Raw genomic sequence first — 12102 nt, 5'->3', positions numbered from 1 at the left:
GATCTCCTTGTCTTAATCCTCTAGAGGGAGAAAAAAGAGAACCTGGCTTACCATTAATATTAATCGAAAGAGAAACAGACTGAACACAAGCCATTATTAGGTGAACCCAAACAGCATCAAACCCCATCTTAAGCATAGTAGCCTCCAAAAAATCCCATTCCACTCTGTCATAAGCCTTGTTCATATCCACTTTTAGACCCAACTTCCCAAAAACACCAGATTTTTTAAGCTTTATGTGATGAAAGGCTTCATGTGCAATTAAAATATTATCTTGAATTTGCCTATGAGCAACAAAAGCACCTTGAAAAGGATAAATAAGATATGGTAAGAACCCTTTTAATCTGTTAGCAAGGATTTTTGAAAGAATCTTGTAAGAGAAGTTGCAGTAGCCAATTGGCCTGAACTGTGAAAATTCCTCCAGAGCTGAGACTTTAGGTATTACCACCACTCTTGTATGATTCAAGTGGCCAAGAATAGAGCCAGTAGCATGGAAGTCAGTAGCAGCTTTATTAACAACCTCATGCACAATCTCCCAATGCTTCTGGTAGAAGATGCCAGAGAAGCCATCAGGACCAGGAGCTTTATAAGCTCCTAAATCAAAAACAGCAGTCTTGACCTCTTCAAGAGACACAGGGGCCATAAGAGACTGATTCATCTCATTAGTAACAACTGGCCTCACACTAGCAATAGCTTTAGACCAATCCCTCGGCCCATCAGAAGTAAATAGTCTCTTAAAATACCTCAGAAAACCCTTGTGAATATCATCCTCATTCTCCAGCCAAGAGCCATTCTCATCCTTGATACACAAGACCTTATTAAATTGTCTTCTCTGAATTGTAGAAAGATGAAAGAATTTGGTATTCTTATCACCATGTTTGAGCCAGTCAATCCTAGACCTTTGCTTCCAATAAAGCTCTTCACCCTCCCATAACTGTTTAATTTGCTTCGTAAGATCCATAATCCTTGCCTTATCCATATCATCACAGGGCTTATTTTGCTCATCAGCTAAGCATTTCATCAACTCAGCAATCATTTTACTATATATTATTACCGTAATCCTTGTTACTCCAAGCTGTTAAGTTCTTGGCACAAGCTTTAAGATTTCGAACCCATCTCTCAGCTCCAGGTTCAGTATCAGCAGGTTTCCAAGAGTCTTTCACAATTCTTTTGCATTCCTCCTTTGCTAACCATTTAGCCTCAAACTTGAAAATTCGAGGAGATTTTATTTCCTTGTAATCAGTGTTGAGCAAAAGTGGAGAATGATCAGATCCCATATAAGGCAGGTTGAAAACTTGAACATTGGGATGACTATAGTGCCAGCTAGGGCTAGCCAGGGCTCTATCAAGTCTCTCTTTCACCCAAGCCCCCTCTCTATTATTCACCCAAGTGAATTTAAGTCCATTGCAACCCAAGTCCATGAGGTTAGACACCCTTAGGAAAGAATGAAGATAATTAAGCTCTCTAGAAGACAGTAAATTACCTCCCTCCTTCTCATTGTTCCAGGCCATGACATTCAAGTCACCAAAACATAACCAATCATCCACCATCTGCTGAGCATACAAAGACATAGAATCCCAGAACTTAGGCTTCTCCAAATCGTTGGGAGGGCCATATATACAAGACGCCCTCCAAGACTTTCTTATACACTTTTCAGTAACCTTAATGTTTATAAGGTTTTTTGAATAATCGAAAACTTCAACATCAATCTCAGAAGTCCACCATAAAGCCAAACCACCAGAGAGGCCTCTAGGATTGACATAAAAACTATTACTGAATGACATTGAACCTTTCAACGCTTCCAACTTATCAGAATTATTCCTAGTTTCCATTAAAAACACTAGGACAGGACTGTACTTCTTCCGCATATCCCTAAGGGATTGAACTGTCAGGTCAGTCCCAACACCCTGAGAGTTCCAACTTAGTAGCCTCATGATGAAAGTGGGGCTGATTTTGGCCAGCCACCACAACCATCAGTCAATAAAGAAGCATCCTCCAAAAATTCTTGCACTGGTATGTCAATCATATTCAAAAAAGATGTCTCTTGCACAGTTCTAGAAGAAACAGCTATAGTTTTCTTAGGCCTACCTTTTTTCTTACCAAGTGGAGCTGCTTTAGTACTGGAAAACTTTCCACTTGGAGCTGGTAACATCAATACATCATTGCCATATCTCAATTTCTTACAGGGATAATCAACAGGATCATTATCAGCCAATCTTTTGAGATTTAGAGTAGTAAACACCCTTGCTAGGCTAATCATAGTCCCTATAGAGTCTTTCATATCATCATCAAAGGCCTGAGAAGGAACAATTTCTTTCCCATGAGGAGCAGATTCCACAGGAAAATCCACAGTATACTCCACAACCTTGGGTTCTTGGCTTACTAAATGCACAATTTGATTGTTTTGATCTTTCTTAGCAGGGACAAGACCAATATTAGAAACAACCCCAACAGTCTGAGTAATGGTACCAAGAGATTGATGAATATCATGAGTAAGAAAATCACATTTTCCTTCCAACCCTTCTGAAAGAATCACCTTTGACGTTTCTGTGCAAGAGGAATTAATAACAGAGACAATGGTTGAAGTTTCCTCAACGTGAGAATTAGAAAAACTATCCAACTCTACCCTTTTACTATTCAGCATCTGCACTTCCATACTAAGATCAAGAAAATTGCCCACCAAAGGAGCTTTTTCAGAAGATTTCAAAGGCCCCAAACTATGCCATAAATCCTTTCTTTTTTCCTCATTCTTTTTTAAAAGAAAATTCAAATTAGGGGCAGTTGTAGTTCTCATTTTCTCATTAAACTTCATTTTGCCAAAATCATCCAGCACCACCTCCATACCACAATCAGGATGACAATGACCAAGTAGGCCACAATTATAGCAAAAATCGGATAATCTTTCATACTTAATCTTTACCTTGGACTCACCATGACCCCCATTAGGAATCCAAAGTTCCCCAAGTAAGGGTTTAGTAACATCCACCAAGAGTCTAACTCTTAACAAACCTCTTGGAAAAACTTTTGGGTCCTCTACCTCAAGCACAGACCCTAACCTTTCACCAAACTTAGTTGCAACACTCTTAGTCATTAATCCTCTTGGGAGATTTGTAATCTGAATCCAGTAAGGAACTTCAGAAAAACAAAGATCACAAATGGTTAAATGATCAGGCCATCTCACAATACTAACACAATAGCCTTTGACTGTCCATGGACCTCCATTCAAGATTCTACAAGCTACGGCCTCATCAGCACAAGTAATAGAGAACAATCTATCTTTAATTCCAACCATTTTAATATCACCAAACTCTTTCCATGCATTAAGCAAGATATTAATAACCGTACCTCGATTGGGAATTCTTTCAGCAATCACAGCTGCAGCAAGATTAACAACTTCATCAGCATCACCAGTAGCTTGCAAAGGGCGTTGTCCTGGAATAAGACCAGAATTCGAAGCCATAGCTAACCAAACTAGCACAATTTTACTGATTATCAAGCCAAACACCACTAGAAGGCAAAGAAACAAATGATCGAACACTTCCAGAACACCAAACAGAACAACCACAACCAACACACGATTCCAATGTAATCGCAAAACCTCCGAACAAGACAATCTCAAATCCGTCAACTAAGTAAACAGATCTACAAAACAGAAGCACAAATCTAATTGATAGAGATAGAACAAACCGAGAAAATCCCCAAAATACCGTGGCGAAGAAGTAATCGCATCAAGCAACTAGATCAAACACGATCGGACCACATGTCGCTGTAATCATCATTAATCAATCATAAGAATCGAGCCAAATCAGAGCAAGAATATTCGCCATGATCGACAGAAGCACCAACTTCAATCACAACAAAACTGGTAGCAAGGACTCAGAATAAAGGCAAACTACTCAGAAAGCAAGAGAAACAAAGATCTGAGGAGAAATGAGAGATAACTATGGTGAAGCTAAAAGGATGGGCAAGATGGAAATCGAAGAAGGAAAAACGATGAATGAGACCAGGCTCACAGAGGAAACGACGCCAAGGAAGCGCGGGAAAATCTCATACTCTAGAGAGAGAAGCTCTGCCTAGAGAGAGACAGGTTGAACGAGCGATAATGATTGTGTCTACTAAGTAGGAACCAATAACTCAATAAAAATTCTTCTTTTGCCTAAATCGTACTAGGACTTTTACTAGCTAAAAACGAGTATAAATGCCATTAACAATCACATAAACCATGGCCATAAAAGCTTTTCATATTAATAAGCGTAAATCTGATGATCAATGAGAAATAGATCTATAAACAACTTCATCAATAATTCATTTTCATAAACATTATGGCTAAAAACAAAAAAACTGAGATACACAGATCCCAAAATCGATACCAAAAGTAAGTTTCAACCTCTTGGCAAAGCTAAAAACAAGAAACAACATAAGGTATTTCAAAAGGACATGGTACAATTTCTGCAATAGCAGTTGCTGGATCCATTCTCTGTACTATAAGTTTGCTTTATATAGGCCAACAAATGGGACGCAATTTTACTGTTCTGCCCTATTTGAAGTCAGCCCTATTAGGTCATTCATGCCAATCCATTCAATCTATTCTTTTTTTATCTTATCGTGACAACATGTGTCATATTCCTTCGGTTAGTCATCAACCGAAGTCATCTGCTTTTGTTTCCCTTCGGTTGATAATCAACCAGAGTCATCTTTTGTGTTTGGGCTTGTCTGGGCTTCTTTTACTCCTCTGTGATTTCCTTGCCTGTAAAATCAAAAGAACCAGTCTTGGTCCAATTTAGGATTTCAGGCCCAAACAGCTTGCATTTTCAATTTCAAAATAATTCTTACATTATTACACTTCAATTTCATCAACACACCTCTAATAAATTTTGCTTCGGCGAAACTGGTCAATTCTGCCATCGACCCAAACAGAGATGGCGCTCAAAGAGAGTGAGTGGGTGTGTGGGATTGGAATTCCAAAAGCTTATGGGCTTATAAGGCTGTTCAACGAATTAGGGGTCGGCAATGGGCCGGGCCGGGCTGGCCCAGGCCCAATCTTTCGGGCTCGGGCCGGGCTCGGGCTTGAATTACAAGAGCCCAACAGAACTTTCGGGCCGGGCCGGGCTGGGCTTGGGCCTGAATTCACAAATCCGAAGCCCACCCATCGGGCTTGAGACTAACGGGCTTTAGAGCCGGGCCGGACTATGAAACACCCCGAACCTCGGGCCCATGAAAATACTGAACATCAAACTGTTAAATCTGTTTTCTCTTACTTTTGAGCCATGCACAACAACGTAGTAAATATAATTCTGTCAAAAACATTTTAAACAAACCACTTAGTAAAAACAATTAAATAAATCTCTCTGGGTCCCACTGCATCGTCTTCTCCCCACTGCTTTCTCAGCCTGCTTAACCTGCAAAACACAAATCATACACCACATCCATGGTGTACCAGGTTATACGACAAACCCGGTAAGCTCACTAGAGCTCGTATGAGTGAAGTGACATAATAATTGTCCTCAATAATTTTCTCAATCCCCAAACTCAAAAACAATCCACAAAATATCCATAATTACTTAATCACAAAACATTCCACCACCAACCATCCAAGCATCAAGGTAATCAAAAACTCCTCATATGCACATCAATTCTCATCAATAATAATAATAAAGTATTCTTGCAAATCAATTGCCTAATCGTTACTATTAACCTCAACATCAACTTCAAACATTCACATCCTAATTAATAACCTCATGGCATAATCACCCTCGCTTCCCTTCTCAAGCTTCAAGCCTAAACCTTACCAAGTTCTAACCAGCCCAAGTCCTAACGAACAAAAGCCATACAACACACGGTACAAAAAAACATCTATCCAATTTCACTCACGACGCTCTTTGAAACCCTCCAACTTTAAAACTATTTCTCAAATCCATTTTTAAGTCATCTCAAATCTGTGGTTCGAACTCTGAAGATTAAATAGTATTTTCAAGTTGTAAAACTGTTAAAATAACTGAAATAAAAACACAAAACTCTACTGAAACTGTCATTTAAAATATTTACTGTTGTAATTTCATTTCTCAAAATGCTCCACAAACTGAAATCTCACGCCACACTAGTACCCGGGAAACTGCTGGTCATACACTGCCGAGTCATCTCTAGGCAAGTGCAGAGCAAATATACACCTGTGCTGGTCATACACCGCCGAGTCATCTCTAGGCGAGTGCAGAGCAATTATGTACCTGTGCTGGTCATACACCGCCGAGTCATCTCTAGGCGAGTGCAGAGCAATTGTATACCTGTGCTGGTCATACACTGCCGAGTCATCTCTAGGCGAGTGCAGAGCAATTATGTACCTGTGCTGGTCATACACCGCCGAGTCATCTCTAGGCGAGTGCAGAGCAATTGTATACCTGTGCTGGTCATACACTGCCGAGTCATCTCTAGGCGAGTGTAGAGTAATTATGTACCTGTGCTGGTCATACACCGCCGAGTCATCTCTAGGCGAGTGCAGAGCAATTGTATACCTGTGCTGGTCATACACTGCCGAGTCATCTCTAGGCGAGTGCAGAGCAATTATGTACCTGTGCTGGTCATACACTGCCGAGTCATCTCTAGGCGAGTGCAGAGCAATTATGTACCTGTGCTGGTCATACACCGCCGAGTCATCTCTAGGCGAGTGCAGAGCAATTATGTACCTGCTGAAGGGGGTACTAGTATGGCGGTTTGAAACCGCTTCTGTATATCTCAATCAACCACCTCTCAAAACTACTCCTCCAGATAAAAACTGAAATTTAAATCTTTCCATAAATCCGCTTAAATAAAATTATTCTCAAATTGTGAAAGCTGCTCGATTCAAACTCATTTTCTAAAGGACAGAAATTCATTAATAAAACTTTCCCAAAATAATACCAAAACCTTTTTCCAGAAAACTGTCCATACTCAAATAAATCCAGAAAAGAGTTAAATTATAAAACGTACAAAACATTTCGAAAACCAAGGATCCACTCACAGTCTACCCTGAATTATACTGAAACCTTTCTGAAATTGTTCCCTACTGACGACCCTTCCTCACTTGTTTGTCATTCCTACTCATAGTCTATTGTATGATAATTGCTAAATCCTCACTTAATCCCTTAGTCTCAATTTTCGTCAATTCCTTCTCACGGTATGAACCCTATACTGGGCTTCCTTTAACATAAAGCATCAACTCACACAAAACCGACGATTTATTAACGGTACTCTACATTAAAAGACCGATACGTTTCACTCACAATTTACCTACGTAAAAGACAGAAATATCCTTCGCGGTGCCATTGCTCGGATACCAAATCCGGCAGCATAACGGCATCGTGAATGAGATTTCCCGAGCCCATGTACCTGTTAAGACCAGACAACCAACATTTAAATATTCAGAGTTCACAACTTCCGTTCAACGATCGAAATGGACGGTAACCACCACGCACGGTGGCTGCCCAGCCCTAACAACACACAAACACTCACCAATATGCAAACAAACCCTAGAATTGGCCTTTAGATGTCCTGGGGAGGCTGATTGACAAGGAAAAATCACCCGACCCGCCGCCACAAGTGGCGGAGCCGACGGTGGCAGCGGCGGCACAAACTTAAAAATACCCAAATTCAACTCCAAACAATCCTAATCATATAATTGAACCTTTAATTGCACAAAAACAACACGAATTTGAGTCCAATTTCAAGATATTCGAAAATAACATAAACCATAAAATCGAATTTCTAAAATCTTAAAATTGAACATCAACACCTTAGGGGAAAGATTACCCGTACCTAGAGGATCGATTTTGTCAACTGGATCGATGGCCAATTTTCGCCGGAAACGCCGGAATCGGCGGCGGAAGCCGGCGGCTGGTTTGGCTTCCCGAGCTCATTGCTCCGTCGTGGAGCCTCGTATGGACGAACGGAGACCATGGTTGAACTCACCATGACGAGGGCAACAAAGCCCAGTAGGTCCGGCCATCCAATTTCTGCCGGAACAGTGGAATCGCGGTGGTGCAGCCGCAACCCTTGTGGCGTCGAATCGTCGTCGTGGAGCGTCACCGTCGTGAGGGAAGGTCATGGGCAGACTCGCCGTGGCCTGGGGAAGAGAACCCAGGTGGTCCGGCGCCGCAACTCTGTCGAAAAAGACAGATCGCCGGCGGGGTGGCTCGGCCCTATTTTGTGTCGTTTCTCCGTCGTGGGTGATCGGCCGGTGGAATGGAGTCCATAGGGAGAGAGAGGGGAGGGAGGCGATGGCGGCAGGCCAAAACCCGAGCCCAGCCGCCGCCGGACGCGCCGGTGACAGGCGCGGCGAGGGTGAGGGGCGAGAGAGACTGGCACGGGGGAAGAGGAGGGAGAGAGTGCGGGGAGAGAGATGTATATAATGAGAGAGAGAATATTCTAGAAAGAAAGAGAAACTTCTAGAAAAATTTAATTTTTAAACCCAATTTGTCCATTTTACGAAATTGCCCCTCGCTTCAAACGCCCATATCTTTCAAACCGTAACTCTGATTGACGCGTGCCGCGTGTCTACGAACTCGTGGACTCGAGACCTTTTCAACGTGCCCAAAGTCAAAGACGAAAGTCCATTATTTTTAAAAGTCAACTTTGGGTCGGGTCGTTACAACCTTCCCCTCTTACAAAAATTTCGTCCTCGAAATTTAGCATATATTGTAACAGAAAAGTGATGCCCAAACTCGTACCTCCTATCGACCTCGCTGATCCCTCTATTGACCACGTGCCAACATGATTTGTTCAAATCTCACCATGCTTCCGCTGCGCCACTCCGATTGACCCTCTGATCTCTTATTAATAAACTTACTCAACCTTCCAACTTTTCTAACTTCAAACCTCATACTAAGTCTCAAACTTCCAACTTTCCTGAACTTGCTGAGGAGCAGAGAGACGATGACAGTGCATGGGACATTTCTCAAAACTTTCTCAAACATTTTCATGACTCAAATAAAATACATTTCTAGAATCACTTGAAAATCATTTTATTTCTCAAACTGGTTTCTCAAACCTTCTGTAACATCAACATTAAACATTCCTCACCCGGGCAGTGTGGGATCACTCACTTCTCCTCACCTGGTAGCTCGCCACTGCCTCGCGCAACCGCCCACTCAGGGTCTTGGTCCCTGGGTCTTGCAATCCACACACTTCCGGCCGGGTCTAGCTCTGATACCAATTGAAACACCCCGAACCTCGGGCCCATGAAAATACTGAACATCAAACTGTTAAATCTGTTTTCTCTTACTTTTGAGCCATGCACAACAACGTAGTAAATATAATTCTGTCAAAAACATTTTAAACAAACCACTTAGTAAAAACAATTAAATAAATCTCTCTGGGTCCCACTGCATCGTCTTCTCCCCACTGCTTTCTCAGCCTGCTTAACCTGCAAAACACAAATCATACACCACATCCATGGTGTACCAGGTTATACGACAAACCCGGTAAGCTCACTAGAGCTCGTATGAGTGAAGTGACATAATAATTGTCCTCAATAATTTTCTCAATCCCCAAACTCAAAAACAATCCACAAAATATCCATAATTACTTAATCACAAAACATTCCACCACCAACCATCCAAGCATCAAGGTAATCAAAAACTCCTCATATGCACATCAATTCTCATCAATAATAATAATAAAGTATTCTTGCAAATCAATTGCCTAATCGTTACTATTAACCTCAACATCAACTTCAAACATTCACATCCTAATTAATAACCTCATGGCATAATCACCCTCGCTTCCCTTCTCAAGCTTCAAGCCTAAACCTTACCAAGTTCTAACCAGCCCAAGTCCTAACGAACAAAAGCCATACAACACACGGTACAAAAAAACATCTATCCAATTTCACTCACGACGCTCTTTGAAACCCTCCAACTTTAAAACTATTTCTCAAATCCATTTTTAAGTCATCTCAAATCTGTGGTTCGAACTCTGAAGATTAAATAGTATTTTCAAGTTGTAAAACTGTTAAAATAACTGAAATAAAAACACAAAACTCTACTGAAACTGTCATTTAAAATATTTACTGTTGTAATTTCATTTCTCAAAATGCTCCACAAACTGAAATCTCACGCCACACTAGTACCCGGGAAACTGCTGGTCATACACTGCCGAGTCATCTCTAGGCAAGTGCAGAGCAAATATACACCTGTGCTGGTCATACACCGCCGAGTCATCTCTAGGCGAGTGCAGAGCAATTATGTACCTGTGCTGGTCATACACCGCCGAGTCATCTCTAGGCGAGTGCAGAGCAATTGTATACCTGTGCTGGTCATACACTGCCGAGTCATCTCTAGGCGAGTGCAGAGCAATTATGTACCTGTGCTGGTCATACACCGCCGAGTCATCTCTAGGCGAGTGCAGAGCAATTGTATACCTGTGCTGGTCATACACTGCCGAGTCATCTCTAGGCGAGTGCAGAGTAATTATGTACCTGTGCTGGTCATACACCGCCGAGTCATCTCTAGGCGAGTGCAGAGCAATTGTATACCTGTGCTGGTCATACACTGCCGAGTCATCTCTAGGCGAGTGCAGAGCAATTATGTACCTGTGCTGGTCATACACTGCCGAGTCATCTCTAGGCGAGTGCAGAGCAATTATGTACCTGTGCTGGTCATACACCGCCGAGTCATCTCTAGGCGAGTGCAGAGCAATTATGTACCTGCTGAAGGGGGTACTAGTATGGCGGTTTGAAACCGCTTCTGTATATCTCAATCAACCACCTCTCAAAACTACTCCTCCAGATAAAAACTGAAATTTAAATCTTTCCATAAATCCGCTTAAATAAAATTATTCTCAAATTGTGAAAGCTGCTCGATTCAAACTCATTTTCTAAAGGACAGAAATTCATTAATAAAACTTTCCCAAAATAATACCAAAACCTTTTTCCAGAAAACTGTCCATACTCAAATAAATCCAGAAAAGAGTTAAATTATAAAACGTACAAAACATTTCGAAAACCAAGGATCCACTCACAGTCTACCCTGAATTATACTGAAACCTTTCTGAAATTGTTCCCTACTGACGACCCTTCCTCACTTGTTTGTCATTCCTACTCATAGTCTATTGTATGATAATTGCTAAATCCTCACTTAATCCCTTAGTCTCAATTTTCGTCAATTCCTTCTCACGGTATGAACCCTATACTGGGCTTCCTTTAACATAAAGCATCAACTCACACAAAACCGACGATTTATTAACGGTACTCTACATTAAAAGACCGATACGTTTCACTCACAATTTACCTACGTAAAAGACAGAAATATCCTTCGCGGTGCCATTGCTCGGATACCAAATCCGGCAGCATAACGGCATCGTGAATGAGATTTCCCGAGCCCATGTACCTGTTAAGACCAGACAACCAACATTTAAATATTCAGAGTTCACAACTTCCGTTCAACGATCGAAATGGACGGTAACCACCACGCACGGTGGCTGCCCAGCCCTAACAACACACAAACACTCACCAATATGCAAACAAACCCTAGAATTGGCCTTTAGATGTCCTGGGGAGGCTGATTGACAAGGAAAAATCACCCGACCCGCCGCCACAAGTGGCGGAGCCGACGGTGGCAGCGGCGGCACAAACTTAAAAATACCCAAATTCAACTCCAAACAATCCTAATCATATAATTGAACCTTTAATTGCACAAAAACAACACGAATTTGAGTCCAATTTCAAGATATTCGAAAATAACATAAACCATAAAATCGAATTTCTAAAATCTTAAAATTGAACATCAACACCTTAGGGGAAAGATTACCCGTACCTAGAGGATCGATTTTGTCAACTGGATCGATGGCCAATTTTCGCCGGAAACGCCGGAATCGGCGGCGGAAGCCGGCGGCTGGTTTGGCTTCCCGAGCTCATTGCTCCGTCGTGGAGCCTCGTATGGACGAACGGAGACCATGGTTGAACTCACCATGACGAGGGCAACAAAGCCCAGTAGGTCCGGCCATCCAATTTCTGCCGGAACAGTGGAATCGCGGTGGTGCAGCCGCAACCCTTGTGGCGTCGAATCGTCGTCGTGGAGCGTCACCGTCGTGAGGGAAGGTCATGGGCAGACTCGCCGTGGCCTGGGGAAGAGAACC

The 12102-nt window shown here is 42.0% G+C and overlaps 1 protein-coding gene across 1 annotated transcript; it reads right to left on the bottom strand.

The window, feature by feature from the left end:
- Positions 1–1037: 1037 nt before the first annotated feature.
- On the bottom strand, positions 1038–1931 carry LOC147284030 (uncharacterized). Its single transcript, XM_086245644.1, has one exon. It carries the CDS (start codon positions 1929–1931, stop codon positions 1038–1040), a length of 894 nt encoding a protein of 297 aa, XP_086101770.1.
- Between the last annotated feature and the right edge of the window lie 10171 nt (positions 1932–12102).

Source organism: Dryas octopetala, chromosome 5 (assembly GCF_963921425.1).
Source record: "Dryas octopetala chromosome 5, drDryOcto1.1, whole genome shotgun sequence".
NCBI lineage: Eukaryota > Viridiplantae > Streptophyta > Magnoliopsida > Rosales > Rosaceae > Dryas > Dryas octopetala.
Note: the sequence above shows the minus strand (reverse complement) of the source record. Positions and strands in the feature narration are given on the sequence as shown.